The 19,208-nt window shown below is 52.4% G+C and overlaps 1 protein-coding gene and 1 long non-coding RNA gene across 15 annotated transcripts in view; one reads left to right on the top strand and one right to left on the bottom strand.

Annotated features, from left to right (window-relative positions):
- Nucleotides 1-6,030, bottom strand: part of LOC116816267 (uncharacterized) — a 29,618-nt gene extending 23,588 nt beyond the window's left edge. For 13 of the 14 annotated variants that reach the window (XM_075060978.1, XM_075060977.1, XM_075060981.1 and 10 more), the window contains exon 1: nt 5,892-6,000. Coding sequence is in view for 1 of the 14 variants with exons in the window: in XM_032765340.2 (XP_032621231.1) it covers nt 5,892-5,904 (13 nt within the window). In the remaining 13 variants the exon portion in view is untranslated. Of the gene's footprint in view, nt 1-5,891 lie in introns of all 14 variants that reach the window. The other variant, XM_032765340.2, reaches the window with a different exon arrangement.
- Nucleotides 1-10,147, top strand: part of LOC142045962 (uncharacterized) — a 38,144-nt gene extending 27,997 nt beyond the window's left edge. The window contains exon 2 of the long non-coding RNA XR_012654877.1: nt 9,825-10,147. This is a non-coding gene — a long non-coding RNA (uncharacterized LOC142045962). The remainder of the gene's footprint in view (nt 1-9,824) is intronic.
- Nucleotides 10,148-19,208: the final 9,061 nt, after the last annotated feature.

The following is a 19,208-nucleotide window of genomic DNA, read 5'->3' as shown; positions in this document are numbered from 1 at the left end:
GGCCGTCGGCGGTTCTGACCCCGACCCTAGCACAAACATGCCATAGACCTGCAGGGGGTCTGCGCCGCGCCGCCACTGACCCCGGCCCCTACCGCATGGCACAGGGCCTGAGGGGTTGGAGCTGGCCTGATGCTGATACACTGCCGCAAACACGGCCTGGGGACTCAGGTGGGCCGCCCTGACCGATCCCGTGTTGCATGCCGAGCCATGGCATTTGGTGCACTGCCCCCCCCCACTGTACATGCATGGCATGGTGTGGGGGTTGCACGGGCCATAAGGGAGAGGAGCCCTGACTCCTGCTGCATGGCACAGCATTGGCTTTGACCCTCTGGTGCGTGGCATAGTATGAGTCTGCAGGGGACAGGTATGGAGCCTGGTGGGGTGTTGGTGCAGAACCCGCTCCCCTACCGTACAGTGTGGGCCTGTGGGACACTGACCCCATACCCCTACTGCACAGCATTACAGGGGGCTGTTACTCCCACAAACCATTATCCCACCACACAGTTTGTTATGGAGCTGGGGTGGGGGGTCTGGCACTGAACACACACACCCATACATACCTCAGCTGCATGTGAAGTACTGTGTGGGCAGAGCTGGCACTACACCAGTCCACACACACCACAAAGCAGAATTGCCTGGGGCCTGCCAGGGCAGGGGGCTCAACCACTGACACTCCTCACGTACACCATCACCCTCTGCATTACATGGATTTTGGACATATGGGAAATATACAGGGGTGGGGACAGAGACACACACCCACACCATTGCACAGGCTCTGGTGGGATTTATAACCAAGAGGAGCACTGGCTGTACTATTTTGCCATACATAACATTGAATGGCTCTGGTGAGTGGGTATAATAACTAGAGGAGGAGCTGACATGCTTTCCCCTGTATGCAGTATTGCATTGGTGTATGTAATGTTGTAATAATAATGAGGAGTGGGAGACCGAGCGCTGATAATAGTCTCTGTTCAGTTGTGAGTTTGGAGACAGTGAGAGTAAGGTGAATTGAATTATACCTTGCTTACTGTCACTGCATCGTCTTGGTAATTATGGAAGAAATTTACACTGCTTCGTCGCATACACTCACCATGCTTGAAGAATGGGGTATAATAAGGGTGGAGAGGTGATTGTGATATCTTTTCTCCTTTCTACCTCACCATTGCATGGGCTTTGGGGGCATGTAATCATAGAATCATAGAATATCAGGGTTGGAAGGGACCTCAGGAGATCATCTAGTCCAACCCCCTGCTCAAAGAAGACCAATTCCCAACTAAATCATCCCAGACAGGGCTTTGTCAAGCCTGACCTTTAAAACCTCTAAGGAAGGAGATTCCACCACCTCCATAGGTAACCCATTCCAGTGCTTCACACTCTGAGTGAAAAAGTTTTCCTAATATTCAAGCTAAACCTCCCACTGCAAACATGAGACCATTACTCCTTGTTCTGTCATCGGTACCACTGAAACAGTTAGATCCATCCTCTTTGGAACCCTCTTCGGTAGTTGAAAGCAGCTCTAAATCCCCCCTGTCCTTCTCTTCTGCAGACTAAACAATCTCAGTTCCTTCAGCCTCTCCTCAGAAATCATTGTGCTCCAGCCCCCTAATCATTTTTGTTGTCTCTGCTGGACTCTCCATTTTTCTACATCCTTCTGTAGTGTGGGGCCCAAAACTGGACACAGTATGCGATGAGCCTCACCAATGTTGAATAGAGGCAATATCACATCCCTATCAATCTTCTGGCATGTCCCTACTTATACAGCCCAAAATGCCGTTAGCCTTCTGGCAACAATAACACACAGTTGACTCATATTCCAGCTTCCGTCACTGTAAACCCTAGGTCTTTTTCTGCAAGAACTGCTTCCTAGCATTCGGTCCCTACGTAACAGTGGATGGGATTTTTCTTTATAGTGCAGGGCTCTGCACTTGTCCTTGTTGAACCTCATCAGTTTCTTTTGCCTAGTCTTCAATTCGTCAGGTCCCTCTTGTATCCTATCCCTACCCTCCAGCGTATCTAATCCTCCTCCAAGTTTAGTGTCATCTGCAAATCTTGTTGAGAGTGCAGTCCAAGCCATCCTCCAGATCATTAATGAAAAATTGAACAAAACCGGCCCCAGGACTGACCCTTAGGGCACTCTGCTTGAAACCGACTGCCAACAGACATGGAGCATGATCGGCTACCCGTTGAGCCCGACGATCTAGCCAGTTTTCTGTCCACTTATAGTCATTATCCAGCCATACTTTTTAACTTGCTGGCAAGAATAAACCGTGTGGAAGACCGGGAAGCAAAAGGAAGTGCAGCAGTAGAGGCGTGTGGTATTCAGTGCCTGGAGCAGCCGAAGAGAGGTAAGTCACCGGTGGAGGGGAGAGGCCCTCCTATGAACATAGTAGTATTGCCCCCCTAACAGAAGAATGCATAGAGGGCTGTGTGGGGTCACATGCCACTGCCATTTCTGCAGATGATGGAAAGTGCGCCTCATGCTAGCTGCTCAACCTCCTGGGTCCTGGTGCTAATCAAACCCCTCTTCTGTGTGTGCTGGAGCCATACTGTTTTCCATACAATGTGAGTGCCCTGATGGTCATGGCAAGGATGGTTGCGGGGGAGGAGAGGCAGTGAGGAAGAAAGGGGGACAGGATTGGATAGGGGAATGGGATGTAGGAGTGAGGGAGGGAGATAGAAGCAGGACAGTGGAAGAGGAAGAGAAGTGAAGAAATGGATACGTTAGGAAGAGAAACGGATAGGGAGGGATCCGGCAGCAGCAGCAGTTGGGGCTCCCTATTAGCAGGCCATCAAACCTCACCCCACAAACCCACACCTGGACCCCAGCATATGAGGCTGTTGTGGGTACTGTAAAGACACTGTCTCATCACACCTTTTACCACACACTTTTGCACACAAGTAATTGCTCACATACCCTTCCTGCTCTGTCTGTGTAGTAGCTGGAATTTCTGGCACCCATTCCCAAAGTCAACCACAATTAGCAAATCAACCAATCCTTGTGTCATGTCACATTTATCTAGCTTCAAAGTCTGCACACATTCTTCCAAGGGATGAGCTATTAGTTTTTAAAAAAAAAAAAATATTCATTCTGGCATTTATTTTCAAGGACACTCAAGGCCTCAGGAATCAATTCTGAAGCACTTAGAGAGAGGAAAGTGATCAGGAACAGTCAGCATGGATTCACAGGAAGTCATGCCTGACTAACCTAATTGCCTTCTATGAGGAGATAACTGGCTCTGTGGATGAGGGGAAAGCAGTGATGTGTTCCTTGACTTAGCAAAGCTTTTGATACGGTCTTCCACGGTATTCTTGCCAGCAAGTTAAAGAAGTATGGCTGGATAATTGACTATAAGTGGACAGAAACTGGCTAGATCGTCGGGCTCAACGTAGCCGATCAATGCTCCATGTCTAGTTGGCAGTCGGTTTCAAGCAGAGTGCCCTAAGGGTCAGTCCTGGGCCGGTTTTGTCAATTTTTCATTAATGATCTGGAGGATGGCTTGGACTGCACTCTCAACAAGTTTGCGATGACACTAACTTGGAGGAGGATTAGATACGCTGGAGGGTAGGGATAGGATACAAGGGACCTGACGAAATTGAAGACTAGGCAAAAGAACCTGATGAGGTTCAACAAGGACAAGTGCGAGGCCCTGCACTTAGAAAGAAAATCCCATCCACTGTTACAGACTAGGGACCGAATGGCTAGGAAGGCAGTTCTGCAGGAAAAGACCTAGGGGTTACAGTGACGAAGAGCTGATATGAGTCAACTGTGTGTTATTGTTGCAAGAAGGCTAACGGCATTTTGGGCTGTATAAGTAGGGACATGCCAGCAGAATTGAGGGATGTGATCATGCCCTCATTCAACATGGTGAGGCCTCATCTGGCATACTGTGTCCAGTTTTGGCCCCACACTAAAGAAGGATGTAGAAAAATTGGAAGAGTCCAGCGAGGCAAACAAAAATGATTAGGGGGCTGGGCAGCAATGATTTCTGAGGAGAGGCTGAAGGAACTGAGATTGTTTAGTCTGCAGAGAGAAGGACGAGGGGGATTTGATAGCTGCTTTCAACTACCTGAAGAGGGTTCCAAGAGAGGATGGATCTGACTGTCAGTGGTACCGATGACAGACAAGGAGTAATGGTCTCATGTTTGCAGTGGGGAGGTTAGCTGAATATTAGGAAAACTTTTTCACTCAGAGTGGTGAGCACTGGAATGGGTTACCTATGAGGTGGTGGAATCTCCTTCCTTGAGGTTTTAAAGGTCAGGCTTGACAAAGCCCTGTCTGGGATGATTTAGTTGGAATTGGTCTTCTTTGAGCAGGGGGTTGGACTAGATGATCTCCTGAGGTCCCTTCCAACCCTGATATTCTATGATTCTATGATTACATGCCCCCCAAAGCCCATGCAATGGTGTGAGGTAGAAAGGAGAAAAGATATCACAATCACCTTCTCCACCCTTATTATACCCCATTCCTTCAAGCAATGGTGAGTGTATGCGACGAAGCAGTGTAAATTTCTTCCATAATTACCAAGACGATGCAGTGACAGTAAGCTAAGGGTATAATCAATTCCACCTTTACTCTCACTGTCTCCAAAACTCACAACTGACAGAGACTATTATCAGCGCTCGGTCTCCCACTCCCTCATTATTTATTACACACATACTCACACCAATGCAATACTGCATACAGGGGAAAGCATGTCAGCTCCTCCTCTAGTTATTATACCCACTCACCAGAGGCCCATTCAATGTTATGTATGGCAAAATAGTACAGCCAGTGCCTCCTCTTGGTTATTAAATCCCACCAGAGCCTGTGCAATGGTGTGGGTGTGTCTCTGTCCCCCACCCCTTGTATATCTTCCCATATGTCCAAAATCCATGTAATGCAAGATGGGTGATGGTGTACGTGAGGAGTGTCAGTGGTTGAGCCCCCCTGCCCCTGGCAGGCCCCAGGCAATTCTGCTTTGTGGTGTGTGTGGACTGGTGAGTGCCAGCTCTGCCCACACAGTACTTCACAATGCAGCTGAGGTATGTATGGGTGTGTGTGTCAGTGCCAGACACCCCCCACCCCCAGCTCCATAACAAACTGTGTGGTGGGGATAATGTGTTTGTGGGGAGTAACAGCCCCCTGTAATGCTGTGCAGTAGGGGTATGGGGTCAGTGTCCCACCAGGCCCCACACTGTACGGTAGGGGAGCGGGTTCTGCACCAACACCCCACCAGGCTCCATACCTGTCCCCCTGCAGACTCATACTATGCCACGCACCAGAGGGTCAAAGCCAATGCTGTGCCATGCAGCAGGGAGTCAGGGCCTCCTCTCCCCTTATGGCCCGTGCCAACCCCCACACCATGCCATGCAATACAGTGGGGGGGGGGGGGCAGTGGCACCAAATGCCATGGCTCGGCATGCAACACGGGATCGGGATCAGGGCGGCCCCACCCTGAGTCCCCAGGCCGTGTTTGCGGCAGTGTATCAGCATCAGGCCAGCTCCAACCCCCTCAGGCCCTGTGCCATGCGGTAGGGGCCGGGGTCAGTGGCGGCGGCGGCGCAGACCCCCTGCAGGTCTATGGCATGTTTGTGCTATGGGTCGGGGTCAGAACCGGCCCGACGGCCCCCACACGCCCTATGCTTATGAGGCGGGTGGAAAGTGACGCTCAGGCCCCTTCCGCCGTCACCCCGGCCCCACGGCGGAGGCCGTGCGCAGCAAGGAGCGAGCGACTGGGACAACCCTTCGCCCACATCCAGGCCCCCCTCAGGGCGCGGGGGGGGGCTCGGAGTAGGCCCCGCAGGCCGCCGTGAGGGACAGGAGAGGAGGGGCAGCGCCGAACCCCCCTCACAAGCGGGGGCAGCCGCCATCTTGCACCCAGCCGACCCCCTCCACCCCAGCAGCCTCTCACCTGAGTAGCTCATGACAGCAGCTCCACGTCCCGCTCTCACCTCACACACCCACCACCAGCCCGCGGCTGCCTCCTGCGACAGACGGGAACGGCAGCTGCCCAGCCCCGCCTCCCGACCGCATTGGGCGCGCTGCTCCGCCCTCCCGCAAGTCATTGGTGGCCGGGGCTGCCACGCCCGCCCTATTCCCCTCCCACTGGAGAAATTTCCCGCCGGGCTCTGTTCCCGTTAGAAGAAACAAGCCATCAATCAAAATCACTCTCACTTTCCATAGGCTAGACGGATGTAAATCAGGAACCGCTTCAAGGGCGAAAGGTGGAGATTAACGTCAATCGAAAAGATTTTAACAGGTCATTGGTCAAGATATTTGTCAGTCATTAGACGCCAAAGCAGTGCAGTGGCGCCTGTCTAGGCTACAGGCAGAAGAGAAGGAAGGCGCGTGATTAAACCTGGCACGTGGGACGCCCGGCCCCTAGAAACCAGATGAGCCCTGAACAAAAAGGCTTTAGACACAAAATCCCAGAAGCTAAAGGACAAATGCCTTGAGGAGTATACAGGGGTAGCCGTGTTAGTCTGTAGCCACAAAAGCAACAAGGAGTCTAGTGGCACCTTAAATGTTAACAGATTTATTTGAGCATGAGTTTTCGTGGGTAAAAAACCTCACTCTTTCAGATGCATGGAGTGAAAATTACAGATGCCGGCATTATATTGTGGATTGTGGAACAAGCCAGGACATCTGGAACAAAAATCGATGAAGCCAGGAACACCTTCAGGAGCTTACATACAGTCTGGAAACTGTCAACGTACAACACCAACGCCAAACTCAAGATTTATCAGAGCTGCGTACTTTCAGCACTACTTTATAGTGCAAAATGCTGCGAAATGAGAAAGTATGACATGTCCAAACTGCCTTCATTCCATACAACCTGCCTCAGAAAAATCTTCTGTATCTTTTGGCCCAGAATAATATCAAACCAAGATCTAGTGACACAGTGCAGCCAAGAGGATCTGAGCACCATATCTGCCAGGAGGCGTTGGAGATGGATTGGTCACATGCTTCGGATGGAAACTGATTCCATCACCAGAGTAGCAATAAATGGACACCTGAATGCAAGCGAAAATGAGGCCACCTGAAAACGACATGGCAAAGAGCTGTGGAAGCCAATCTGAAAAACCTGGGGCACAGCTGGGAAATCATTGAAAGACTTGCCAGAAACAGACAGGAGTGGAGGAGCTTTGTCACTGCTCTAAATGCCAGAGGCATAATAGTAACATGATGATGATGATGATGAAACACCAAAACAAGGAGGGGGGATTGGCTAAGATAACTGTTGATCAGGAGACAGGATCACAGGCCGTATCCTGTTCTCTGGTTGGTCAGAAGGAGGCAGGCTAGGCTGGCCTTAGCTATACACAGACCCACTCCACCTTAGGTACGATGGCAGCTTGGTGGGGCCGTGATGGTGTGGGCCTGTCTCAGAGTGGGGACCCAGCCTAGGCTGGCTAGGCTACAGTGCCTCCGCAGGGACATGGGACAGTGCAGCTGTCAGAGCCTCCCTGCCAGGCTGCCCAAGGCCCAAGCAGGGCTCCCACGCCAGGCTGCGGTCCAGGCCCTGCCTCCGGGGCTAACCCCGCCAGGCTGCCTGAGGCCCAAGCTGGGCTTCTGAGCTGTTGAGCACAGCCGTCTAGAGCCCGGCTGCGCCCAGGCTGCCCCCAAGGGTGGCGGCGCCTGGCCCCTTAGAGCAAGACACAGCGGATTTAGTGTAACGTGCACCTGCTGCACACTGAGGCATCTGCCCTGGAATAGAGGTGGGATCCCCAGCGCAGCAGCCGCACCTGCACCTGCATGAACAGGTCTTAGGGCTGTGCTGGGGAGGGCACCACAGCAGGCTGGGGGAGGCTCGGTGCCGCTCACTGCGCTTCCCACGTGGCTGGCAACATGCTGAGAAGCATCCTGTGTCAGGAGCAGGCCTGTCCCACATTCCCGCACAGAGAGTCCCCCATAACTGGCCCGGCCTCGCGTTCCCCTGCTGAGCCAGCCATGGACCACCCGGTGCCACCGAGCCACCCATGGGCTTCCCGGTCTCACCTTCTCTGCTAAGTCATCACTGGGCCCTGCAATCCTGTCTCAACCCTGCTGTCCACCATTGATGGATGGTGTGGACCCGGTCCCAGTCCCCATCTTCACCAATTGAGCTAGCTGTGTGCTGAACATATCCTGGCTGTGGCTCCTATCTTCCCCCACTTAGCCATCAATGGCTTGCAGAGTGGGGCCCAGCCATCTGTTCTCCCGCCAAGCCAGAGATGGATCCTGCACACCAGGCCCTGGCTCCACTTTCGTCAACAAAGCCATCAATGGGCCCCACATACCCAGACTCAGTCCCGCCTTCCCCCACCAAACCATTGATGAGCCCCACATACCAAGGCCCAGTCTTGCTTTTCCCCACCAAGCCATCAATGGGCCCTGCCAACCCGGACCTGGCCTGGCTTTCCCCTGCCGAACCATCCATGTGCCATGCATACCCAGACCTGGCCCTGCTTTCCCCTGCCGAGTGATCGGTGGGCCCTAGATACTCACATCCAGTCCTGCTTTCCCCCACCAAGCCATCATTGGGCCCCACATACCCAAATCCAGACCTACTTTCCCCCACCAAGCCCTTGATAGGCCCTGCTGGCCCAGACCTGGCTCCACTTTCCCCTGCGAAGCCAGCTGTGGGCCCCGCATACCTGGGCCCAGTCCCGTGTTCCTCCTTTGAGCCATCGATGGACCCTCATCTCCCCTTATTCTAGGTCTGAAACTGCCTGCGTCTCCTTAGCCTGGGCCTTGGTCTCCCCTGCAGGCAATGTCCACCTCCCAATTCTGAGATGGGCCATGCTCCCTCCCACCCACAGGGCAGAGATTCATCTGGAGACCAAACCAAGGATGGCTCCTTGTTCAGAGGGGTAACCTAAAGGGAAAGGCAGGCCGAGAGCTGGGGAATGAAAGTGACAAAAAACAGGACTTTCAATGTCTTGGGAAGACTTACAGATTTCCCAGGACAGCTACTTCAAAAAATGGACAATCCTGGACAGGTGGCAACCCTTGATCTGATTGAGCATGGTAAAAACAGCAGTGTAGCTGTGACAGGACAGGTTAGCTGTCCCGCATACGTACCCAAGATTTCAGATGGGATTGCACTTGAGGTGGCTAACCAGACCCCTGCCCATGCAGCTGCAGCTACGCTGCTTGACACACACCTTCCTCCGCTGCCTCTGAGGGATCTGACTGGCAGCTCTGCTATCTCCATCTGAAGGGTCTCCTGCATGACCTCTATGGAGCTGCCAGTCTTTTACGAAGACCTCCTTGTGGATCCATTGCTGCACAACCCCCATCTCACTGTGCATGTGGTGGAGTTCCCCTCAATGCACTGGAGGTTGGTCCTGACTGGTATCACCAGGATTGGAGATCCAGGAGACTACAACCGGAGGGACTGGGTGGACCTCCAGGCACTCAGCCGGCACTTGGGGCTCTCTACCTCTCGCATGCCCCAGTGTATACTCCAGGAGGTGAGGGCAGCCTTACTACATGCCTTTCATGCTTTCCTCGATTGGGCCCTGCAGGAGGGTGCTCTCCGTCTACCCCTCAGCTCTGGCCCTCTGGACCTCACCATCAGGCCCCTGTCCCCACAAGCCTTCCTGGCTGCGTCACCTGAGCAGGCTGCATGACCTGTGAACTGCAACCAGGAAACAGCTGCTCCACACCCATCACTTCCTCACCCTTGTGTCTCACGCCCACACCCAGGACCTCCTACCACCCATGGAAGGTAAGGAACGTTGGTGGGCCAGTCTATATTCTGCCCTCGTCCCGCTGCCCGCCTGGCATTGTAGTTGGCAGCTCGTTCACAGAGCCCTGAGCACAGGCATGGTTCACCACCTCCCCGACAGTTGTACCAAAGGGGTTGTAGCCCCTTTTCTAGCTCCTCCAGAACCTCCTCCTCACATTCTAGCCCCTCATCTTCTGATATATGCATACCCCACCTGTGGCCTCACGAAGTCATGTGACCTCCTCACATCAGCCTCCTCCTGGTGTTGGCCACGGTGGCCATCCACCATACCAGGAGGAGGAAGCTAGACATGGAGGTGCTGTGCGACTGTGGGGCCATGTGACGTTGCACTCCATATGTTTATGGAAATATGCTTATGAGTGTAAATATAATGTAACTGGAATATGCTTTATGCAAAAGGTCTCATAGGGTATCATTACAAAGCTTATGATCTAGTGGATCCTATTTGTATGTATGTATCATTCTTGTATCTAAAGCTAGAAATGTGAAGTATTATTCTAAAGTCCTATTGTAACTATGCAAAGTGTGGGCCATTAATGGCGGTTTAGAAGTTTGATGGCTCCCATCGACTAGGACAATTAGTTATAAATGGCTCTGTTTACTTGCAAACCTTCTTGTGTTCATATGGGCCAGCTTTAGGGACATGGCCCAGACCGTGGATCTGTACTGCAGCAGGCTTGCATGTCTGGCTCAACAAAGCAGGGTTCTGGAGTCTCAAGCTGGCAGAGAAAACAGGCTCAGAGGTAATTTCAGGACATCAGGTGACAGTCCCAAGGGGGTATCTGTGACTGAACCTGGCACATACTCTATGCTTTTTTTGCCTTAGTTTTCACAGAGAATGTCAGCTCCCAGACTCCTGGACTGTGCAGGACAGTTTGGGGAGGAGGTGAGCAGCCTTCAGTGGTGAAAGAGCAGGTTAAGGACTATTTAGAAAAGCTGGATATGCACAAGTCCATGGGGCTGGATGCAATGCATCTAAAAGTGCTGAGAGAGTTGGCTGGTGTGATTGCAGAACCATTGGCCATTATCTTTGAAAACTCATGGCAATCAAGAGAGGTCCCGGACCCCTGGAAAAAGGCAAATATAGTAGCCATCTTTAAAAAAGGGAAGAGGGAGAATCTGGGGACATACAGATTGGTCAGCCTGCACCTTTGTCCCCAGAAAAATCATGGAGCAGGTCCTTAAGGAATCCATTTTGAAGCACTTCGAGGAGAGGAAAGTGATCATGAACAGTCAGCATGGATTCACCAAGGGCAAGTCATGCCTGACCAACCTGATTGCCTTCTGTGATGAGATAACTGGCTCTGTAGATATGGGGAGAACAGTGGATGTGCTATAACTTGACTTTAGCAAAGCTTTTGATATGGTCTCTCACAGTCAGGGGCGGCTCTATGTATTTTGCTGCCCCAAGCACGGCAGTCAGGCGGCTTTCAGCGGCATACCTGTGGGAGGTCCACTGGTAATGCAGATTCAGCGGCATGCCTGTGGGAAATCCGCCGTTTCCGCACCTTCAGTGTACCCACCGCCGAATTGCCGCCAAAGCCGCGGGACCGGCGGACATCCCACAGGCATGCTGCCAAAGGCAGCCTGACTGCCGCCCTTAAAGCAACTGGCAGGCCACCCCCGTAGCTTGCCACCCCAGGCACGTGCTTGGTGCACTAGTGCCTGGAGCCACCCCGGCCCACAGTATTTTTGCCAGCAAGTTAAAGAAGTATGGATTGGATGAATGGACTCAGGGCCGGATTAACTTTTGTGGGCCTAGCACCAAACATATTTGTGGGCCCCCATGAGGGCAATGGAGCATGGCACAGGGGTACAGTTATCACATCCCAATGGCCCCATCCCTCAGGGAGTCCCCGGGGAAGGCGTATCCACATTGTATGCGGCTAATGCTGTTGCAAGCATAGCAAAGCACTTTGGGGAGGGTCAAAGGAGTGTGAGTGAGGAAGATTCCTTTGCAGGAGAACGAGAGGCTGGTGGGGGTGGGGAGAAAGAAATTTATCACACAGTCCCTGGAGTGAGGAGCCAGCAAGGGGCAATGGGGCTTGGTATGGCAGGGGTGGCCCCGCTCAGCCCAGCCCAGTGTGAGGGCACTCCTTACAAACTGGCAGTTGCCAGACGCACAATGGCCTGCCCGGCCCTGTGCTGCTAGCATGCCTCTTCCCCTCAGGGGCGGGCCCATGCCACATCACACAGCCCCCCTGCCCAACCCCGGAACACACACACACACACCGATTCCTTATGGCCAAAGCCCCCCCGGACCCACTATGCCCAGCGCCTTCCCAGACCCTGTCACAAATGCATAGAGCCCTGCAGAACACCACAACTGCCCAGCACCTCACACAGAACCCCCAATCCCTAGTGCCCCAACACACAGAGATCTTCCCCACCCCCCTCACAGCCCAGCACCCCCCCAGGCCCTCCAGAGACCCACTGCCCCATGCCCTGCCTCCTGGCCCCATTCACTCTCCTTGCTGGGAAATGACTGTGTCTGCCAGGCTGAGCCACCATCATCCTGGGGCGAGGAATCACTCCGGCCCCTCAGGAGTGGCACAATCAGCCAGGCCAGGGCCAGCCCCACCGAGGCTCCCTCAGGACCCACTTGCCTTGAAGGGCTCAGCCAAGTCTCCCACCTATCCTCCCCCAGCACACACGCAACTGGACAAGACTGGCCAGGCTTCTGCCTCAGTCCCAGGTGGCTCAGCTCCAGGGAGACAGGTGGTGGGAAGCAGTCACTGCCTGGAGCAGAGGTGCACTGAGGTCCAGCCAGGAGGCAAAGAGAAACCAGCAGGTGAGGCCAGGGGGTGGAGAGGAGCTTTCGGCCAGCTGGCAGGCAGGCTGAGAGGAGCAAGTGGTGGGCGGGGGGGGAGGGGCAGGAAGCCTGCAGGGCGTGGGGGGTCTCAGGTACAGTGCAACGAGCTGTCCGAGCGGCCCCTTCTGAGCATGGGCTCTGGCTCCATTGGTGCCACTACTGCCATCTGTAAACCCAGCACTGAATGGACTATTAAGGTGGATAAAAGCTGGCTGTATTGTTGGCTTAATGGGGTTTCTCTGATACTGCATATAAGATTAGTAGGCTGTCCATCAAGGTGCTCAATTGTCTACTGCAGCAGGTATTAAAGCTCGGTATACCCTGGGGTGGGTTGGGGCTGGTTTTAACATCCTTCATTAATGTCGGCGGTGATGGGATCGGGATTGCCACAACAGTAATTCATGGATGACACTATCTGGGGGGGGGAGAGTAGATACACTGGAGTGGTAGGGATAGGTCTCCAGGAGTACCTAGTCAAATTGGAGGATTCGGGCCAAAAGAAATCTGATGACGGTTCAACTAAGACAAGCGCAAGAGTCCTGCAACTTTGGTGGAAGATCCATCAGCTGCTTACAGGCTGGGGATGACTGGGGCTAAAGTGGCAGTTCTGCAGGAATAGGGATCTTGGGGGATACAGTGGTGAGAAGCTGTGGGATATGAGTCACAGTTGCTCTTGTTGCCAAGTAAGGCTAACGGCATATTTGGGCTACATTAGTTGTATGAGCATTGCCAGTAGATCGAGGGAAGTAATTATTTCCCTTTATGTTTGGGCAACTGTGTGAGGCCACATCTGGGGGAGTATTGCGTTCCAGTATTAGTTCGCCCACTACAGAAGGGATGTGTACAATGTGGAGAGAGTCCAGTGGAGGGCAACAAAAATGATTAGGAGACTGGGGCACGTGACTTATGAGGAGAGACTGAGGGAACTGGGCTTATTTAGTCTGCACGGGGGTGGGGGGGGAATGCGATTTGATAGTAGCCTTCAACAACCTGAAGGGGGCGTTCCAAAGAGGATGGAGCTCAGCTGTTTTCAGTGGTGGCAGATGACAGAACAAGGAGCAATGGTCTCAAATTGCCATGGGGGAGGTCTAGGTTGGATATTAGGAAACACTAGGAGAGTGATGAAGCACTGGAATGGGTTACCTAGGGAGGTGGTAGAATCGCCTTCCTTAGAGGTTTTTAAGGCTTGGCTTGACAAAGCCCTGGCTGGGATGATTTAGCTGGTGTTGGTCCTGCTTTCAGCAGGGGATTGGACTGGATGACTCCTGAGATCTCTTCCAATGCTAATCTTCTATGATTCTAAACTCTACAGTAGGAGCCCTGGTCATGCAAGTGTGCAGGGCCATTAATTGCCTCCTGCCATACAGGACTGTGACTCCCAGCAATGTGCAGGATACAGTAGATGGATCTGCAGCAGTGGGGTTCCCAAACTGCAGGGGGTGTGATAGACACATGCATGCCTCTCTTTTGGCACCCGCCCACCTTGCCACAGAGTACATCAACAGAAATTCTGACTTTTCTCTGGTTATACAAGTATTAGTGTATCACCAGGGACACTTCCCTGGCATCAACATTGGCTGGTCAGGGAAGGTGCATGACACTCACTTCTTTAAGAACACAGGACTGATCAGAAAACTACAAGCAGGGATATTCTTATCCAACTGACAGCTTACCATTGGTGAGACTGAAATGCCAACAGGCATTCTGGGGGACCCAGCCTATTCCTTACTACCCTGGCTACCTGGACAGCACCAAGGAAAGATACAACCACCAGCTAAGCAGGTGCAGAATGACAGTTGAATGTGCATTTGGTAGACTGAAGGGATGTTGGGGATGTTTAGTCACCAGATTAGATCTCAGTGAGAAAAACATCCCAATGGTTATAGCTGCCTGTTATGTCCTGCAAAGGGGGAAAAGTTGCCAACTGGGTGAAGGTGCAGGAGCTGTTTGCTGAGTTTGAGCAGCCAGATACAAATGCCACTACAAGAGCTCAACGCGGAGCTGTGTGGTTGAGGGAGGTGTTGACAGAGCACTGTCAAGTCACAGCCGTCTATTCTGGACTATTCTCTGGTGCTGGAGCTTTGGATTCTGGCTGGAATTGTGCAGTGCTTGCTGTGCATTTATAAATATTAGACATGTTTTACTGAAGCTATGAATTATATGGTGATTGATTTACATTTATACATATGACTGGGTGTTTTCTTGAACCTGTGAATTCTGTAGTGCTATACATTTACAAGTACTGGGTGCGCTGGGTTTTGCTATACATCAGGGGTAGGCAACCTATGGCACAAGTGCCGAAGGCGGCACGTGAGCTGATTTTCAGTGGCATTCATACTGCCCGGGTCCTGGCCACTGGTCCAGGGGGCTCTGCATTTTAATTTAATTTTAAATGAAGCTTCTTAAACATTTTAAAAACTTTATTTACTTTACATACAACAATAGTTTAGTTATATATTATAGACTTATAGAAAGAGACCTTCTAAAAATGTTAAAATGTGTTATTGGCACACGAAACCTTAAATTACAGTGAATAAATGAAGGCTCGGTGCACCACTTCTGAAAGATTGCCAACCCCTGCTATACATTCTGCAAATGTGTTGTGAACTAATAAAGATAATGATATTTTTAAAAAATAGAAATTTATTGAGTGGCAAATACAATGCAGAAAAACAATGTAAAAAGAAAAAGGCAGTTCAACACTAACTTTCAACATAAATGAATAGAACTTTAAAACTGAAAAGGCAGTAATCATTGCTGGTCACTTTAGTGCATTAATATAGTCTGATTTGGCTATGCATACACCATCTGTGGTTCTCACAGGTCAGTGTATGTGAAGCTGTGGCTTTCCTTGCTATCTCCTGGTATGAGGTGGTAGGGTAAGGATGTGGCCCATGATGCACGTGTAATGTTAAGGGCTGCAGGGACGTTCCAGCTGCTTCCCGGAGCAGCACAGAGCGGGCAGACAGGAAGCACCTTAGGCTGAGTCTACACTGCCACTTTAAGTGCTAAAACGTCAGTTGTTCAGAAGTGTGAAAAAACACCCCCTTGAGGGACAAAAATTTTAGTACTGAAAAGCACCAGTATAGACAGCGCTTTATCACAGGGACTCATGCTACCACCCCTCATTTACTGGTAGAGCCCTCCCCCAGCGATAAAGCGTGACTACACTGCTCATGTCACAACACGGCCACAGCTGCATTGTAACGTGGGCAATCCTGCTGCACTGCTAGTGGTGGCAGTGGCTGGGGGCCCCCAGGCCCTTTTAAATCACCTGGGGACAGCAGGAGGGGCCAGGAGGCATGCGGGGGTGGCAGGAGGCGCTGCGGGAGAGACTCAGGCGCCTCTCCCTGCCATCCCAGCATAGACCAGCTCCGGACTTGCCAGGGGAGAGGAGTCCCTCCCTTGGCCTGGCCCAGGCCCACCGAAGATGCCAGGGAAAGTTCTCTCTCCCCACTGTAGCCCCGGGGCAGCCTGCACCCCAACCCCCTCATCCCTGGTCCCACCCCAGAATCTGCACCCCCACACCCTAACCCTCTGCCCCAGCCCTGACCCCATCCTGCACCCTGAGTTCCTCATCCCCGCCCCCTCCGCCCTCCCTAACTGGAGCCCTTACCCCCTGCACCCAGCCCTCTGCCCCAGCACTGTGCCTGCTCCCACACTCCGAATCCCTCGGCTCCAGTCCCACCACATGAATTTTGTTATGTGCACCAGTGTGGAGGTGATATGTCACTCATCACCTCCATATTGCTGCACATAACAAAATTCATTCCACATATGGGTGGGAAAAATTAGCGGGAACACTGGTCTTAGGCAAACTTGGCATGCAGCTCATTGTAAAAGTGGCAGGTCTGTGGCTAGTCACTAGATCAACTGTTGGCCTCCAGGCCTTGTGGTATGCCTGCTGCAGTTCCTGCATTGTCACATGGCACTGTTACTGAGCCTTGTCATGCCCCTTCGCCAGCATCCCTCATGCAATTTTTTCTTAGATATCCCTGTTTCTATGGCTGGCTGTAGCTGTGCTTGCATGGTCTCTTCTCCCCACAGGCCCGGTCGATGCAATACCTCCTGTCTACTCCAGGCAAGAACATGTCTAGTGTGTGGAGCCAGCATGGTTGGTTGGGCAGCTGTGCACAACAATGGAGAACTGCTCGATGTGCTCACTGAGGTGGGCATTTCCAAATACATGGGGTATTTTAAGTGCAGGGGGAGGGGTCCTTCTGTTCTTTGTGACCCCTGGGCAGTGGGCTCACAATCAGAACAGTCATTGCTGGACATTGTGGAACAGCGGCTGGAGTCCTGTTAGGGTGACAGTCATCATGCAGTGTCTACACTTGCGCTGCATCAACCTCAATAGGTTGTCCATGGCTCGGTGCCATTTGGGGAGCTGTTTTACTGCATCACCGTAATGGGACACTCACGTTAGCTGAAGACAAATGTGCGTGTAGACACAAGTACAAATCAGTTGATGCACAGTGACTTACGTCAATGTAACTTTGTAGCATCAACTAAGCCACTCAGGCTCTCCTGGTCCCTGCTGGGGGCATACAGCAGTTTAGTCTCCTGAGGGCTGCAACACTTCATTCTAACCCAAGCTAGAGGGTAAATGGGTTAAAATGAATGGCCTGTGCTAGACAGGAGGTCAGACTAGACGCTCTAAGGGTTCCTTTGGTCCTGACACTCTATGAAACTATGACAAACAGTTGCCTCCATTGCAAGTGAAAAAGAATGTTTGAGTCCAAGTAAGTGTCCTGCAATTGATCAAAGTAGCAGCTGTCTGCCAGCTGCCCTGAAGTCACACATCACAACCACCCTGTGTGCCAGCCTTGCCGGAGGTAGAGATGATATGGAACAGGCCCAGGGAAGAGCCTGGCGACCTGCTTCTTGAGGACACCAAGAATGCTGCTGCCAGCACAACGCTCCTCTCCCAAGTCACTGGCACAGTAGGTGCAGCAAACGCAGGCTCCAGAAGGCAGCTCCATCCTGGCAGCAGGTCTCCAGTGACAGAGAGGGAATCCTTATGCATTTGAGCTGACTCCTGGCTGTCTCTGCTGGGCCTGGCGTGTCAATGGCTGCATGTGTTTGTATTACACATTATTTAACAAGAAAGGGAGGGGCTAACAACATCCTCTACAGATGGGGTGGAAGTTGCCCTGCCATAGCACTGGACCAGTGAACAAATGCATTGACAGCCTCTGAGTTGCCACCTGGTGACGCCACTACCCAGAAGCCAGTATGGGCAACTTGCACTGGCTGCAGTCTGGAGCCATGTCCCTGGTTGTGCTGGGAAGGAAGCTGGTACCTGGCGCCTAAAGCACTAGCCACTGACCATTGCAGAATGGTGAGGCTGGCAGAGGGCCACCAAAGACTGTCCAGGACTCTGCTGACGTGAAGGGTGGTACACCAGGGAGTGAGAGGGACAACTCCGCTGGCCAGGACAGAGGGTTAGATGGTAGCCTGGGTGTGGGGAGGTCTGAGTTCAATTCCGTCTACCAGACACCCTGTGCCTGTCATTAGGTCTCTCTGTGATACCATCCCTGCCCCCCAGAGCACTGTGAATCTACAGTAATGGGGCTAAGTACCATCAATCACTCCATCCCCCTGATACTATTGTGATGAAACAGGGCTTGGAGCTGGGGCCTGTGCTATTAGGAGAGCAAAGGGTCAGCATCATTGTGGTACCTGGGGGGGAGCTGTGCACTGCTGCCAGGGGAATGTTACTAACCAGTGCTTGGCCTCACGCTACAGAAGGGGAGAAGCTCTTGGCCCCTTGGCTGTAGCAGATGCCTCATCATGAAAGCCTCAAACCAACTGACTGCTACTAAGTAGGTTGTGTCCATGGGACCAGAGGGTTTATCCTGCTCTAGAGCTGGGTCTCAACAGAGGGAGTGCAGCAGTGTCTTGTATGCAGGTGAGTAATGGGAAATTCCCCACCCTCTGCTACTGGGCCAGGATTCCCTGGTGACCAGATCAGTCCCCTTTTGAACTGCACCAGGAGCTCTCTCAGGAACTAGTGCAAACAGAGAAGGGAGGCAGAGTTTTGAGTGTGGGCGACTCAAAGGCTGGGGCAGGAGGTTGTGGAATCTACCACTGACCATGGGCCCCCTCAACTCTGCCAATTCCCTCCTGCCCACTCCTGGGAATGGTGAACAATACTGGGGGGACCCACAGAGAGTGTAATAACAACCTGAGATGGACCCAAATGAGACGCGATGCTAGAGGAGGACTCACTCTGTGTGGGGAGGGGGAACACAGAGGCACATATTCCAAAGGGTTGAAGGAAAGGATCTGAGCACAGGCCCCACTCTCTTTGGGGCAGCAGATAGTGGAGAGGGAATCACTAGAAGACTCCACTGCCATGGAGTAGCTCAGCCTGTTCCGCATGCCAGGAGATCGACCAGGGTAAGAAGGTGGTCGCCTGCCCCACCTCTTTGTGTTCTATGTTCCAATCTCTCAAACATCTGTGGGCACGGTGCTTGTTAGGGGGCTTATTCCTTCACCCTTTCACTTCCCTGGACCTTCTCACATGAACAGAGAGCAACAATACCAGAAGTCAAAAGGCGCGAACAATTTGATGTTTATTGGGGTGAACTTCCAGCAAGCCTGATTCCAGTTTCCTTCCTTAGTGTCCCCCTTCCCAGCTCTGACACCACAGAGCCTTGCCTGTGTCCCTGTTTCTGTTC

Source organism: Chelonoidis abingdonii, chromosome 26 (genome assembly GCF_003597395.2).
Source record: "Chelonoidis abingdonii isolate Lonesome George chromosome 26, CheloAbing_2.0, whole genome shotgun sequence".
NCBI classification, from domain to species: Eukaryota; Metazoa; Chordata; order Testudines; family Testudinidae; genus Chelonoidis; species Chelonoidis abingdonii.
Note: the sequence above shows the minus strand (reverse complement) of the source record. Positions and strands in the feature narration are given on the sequence as shown.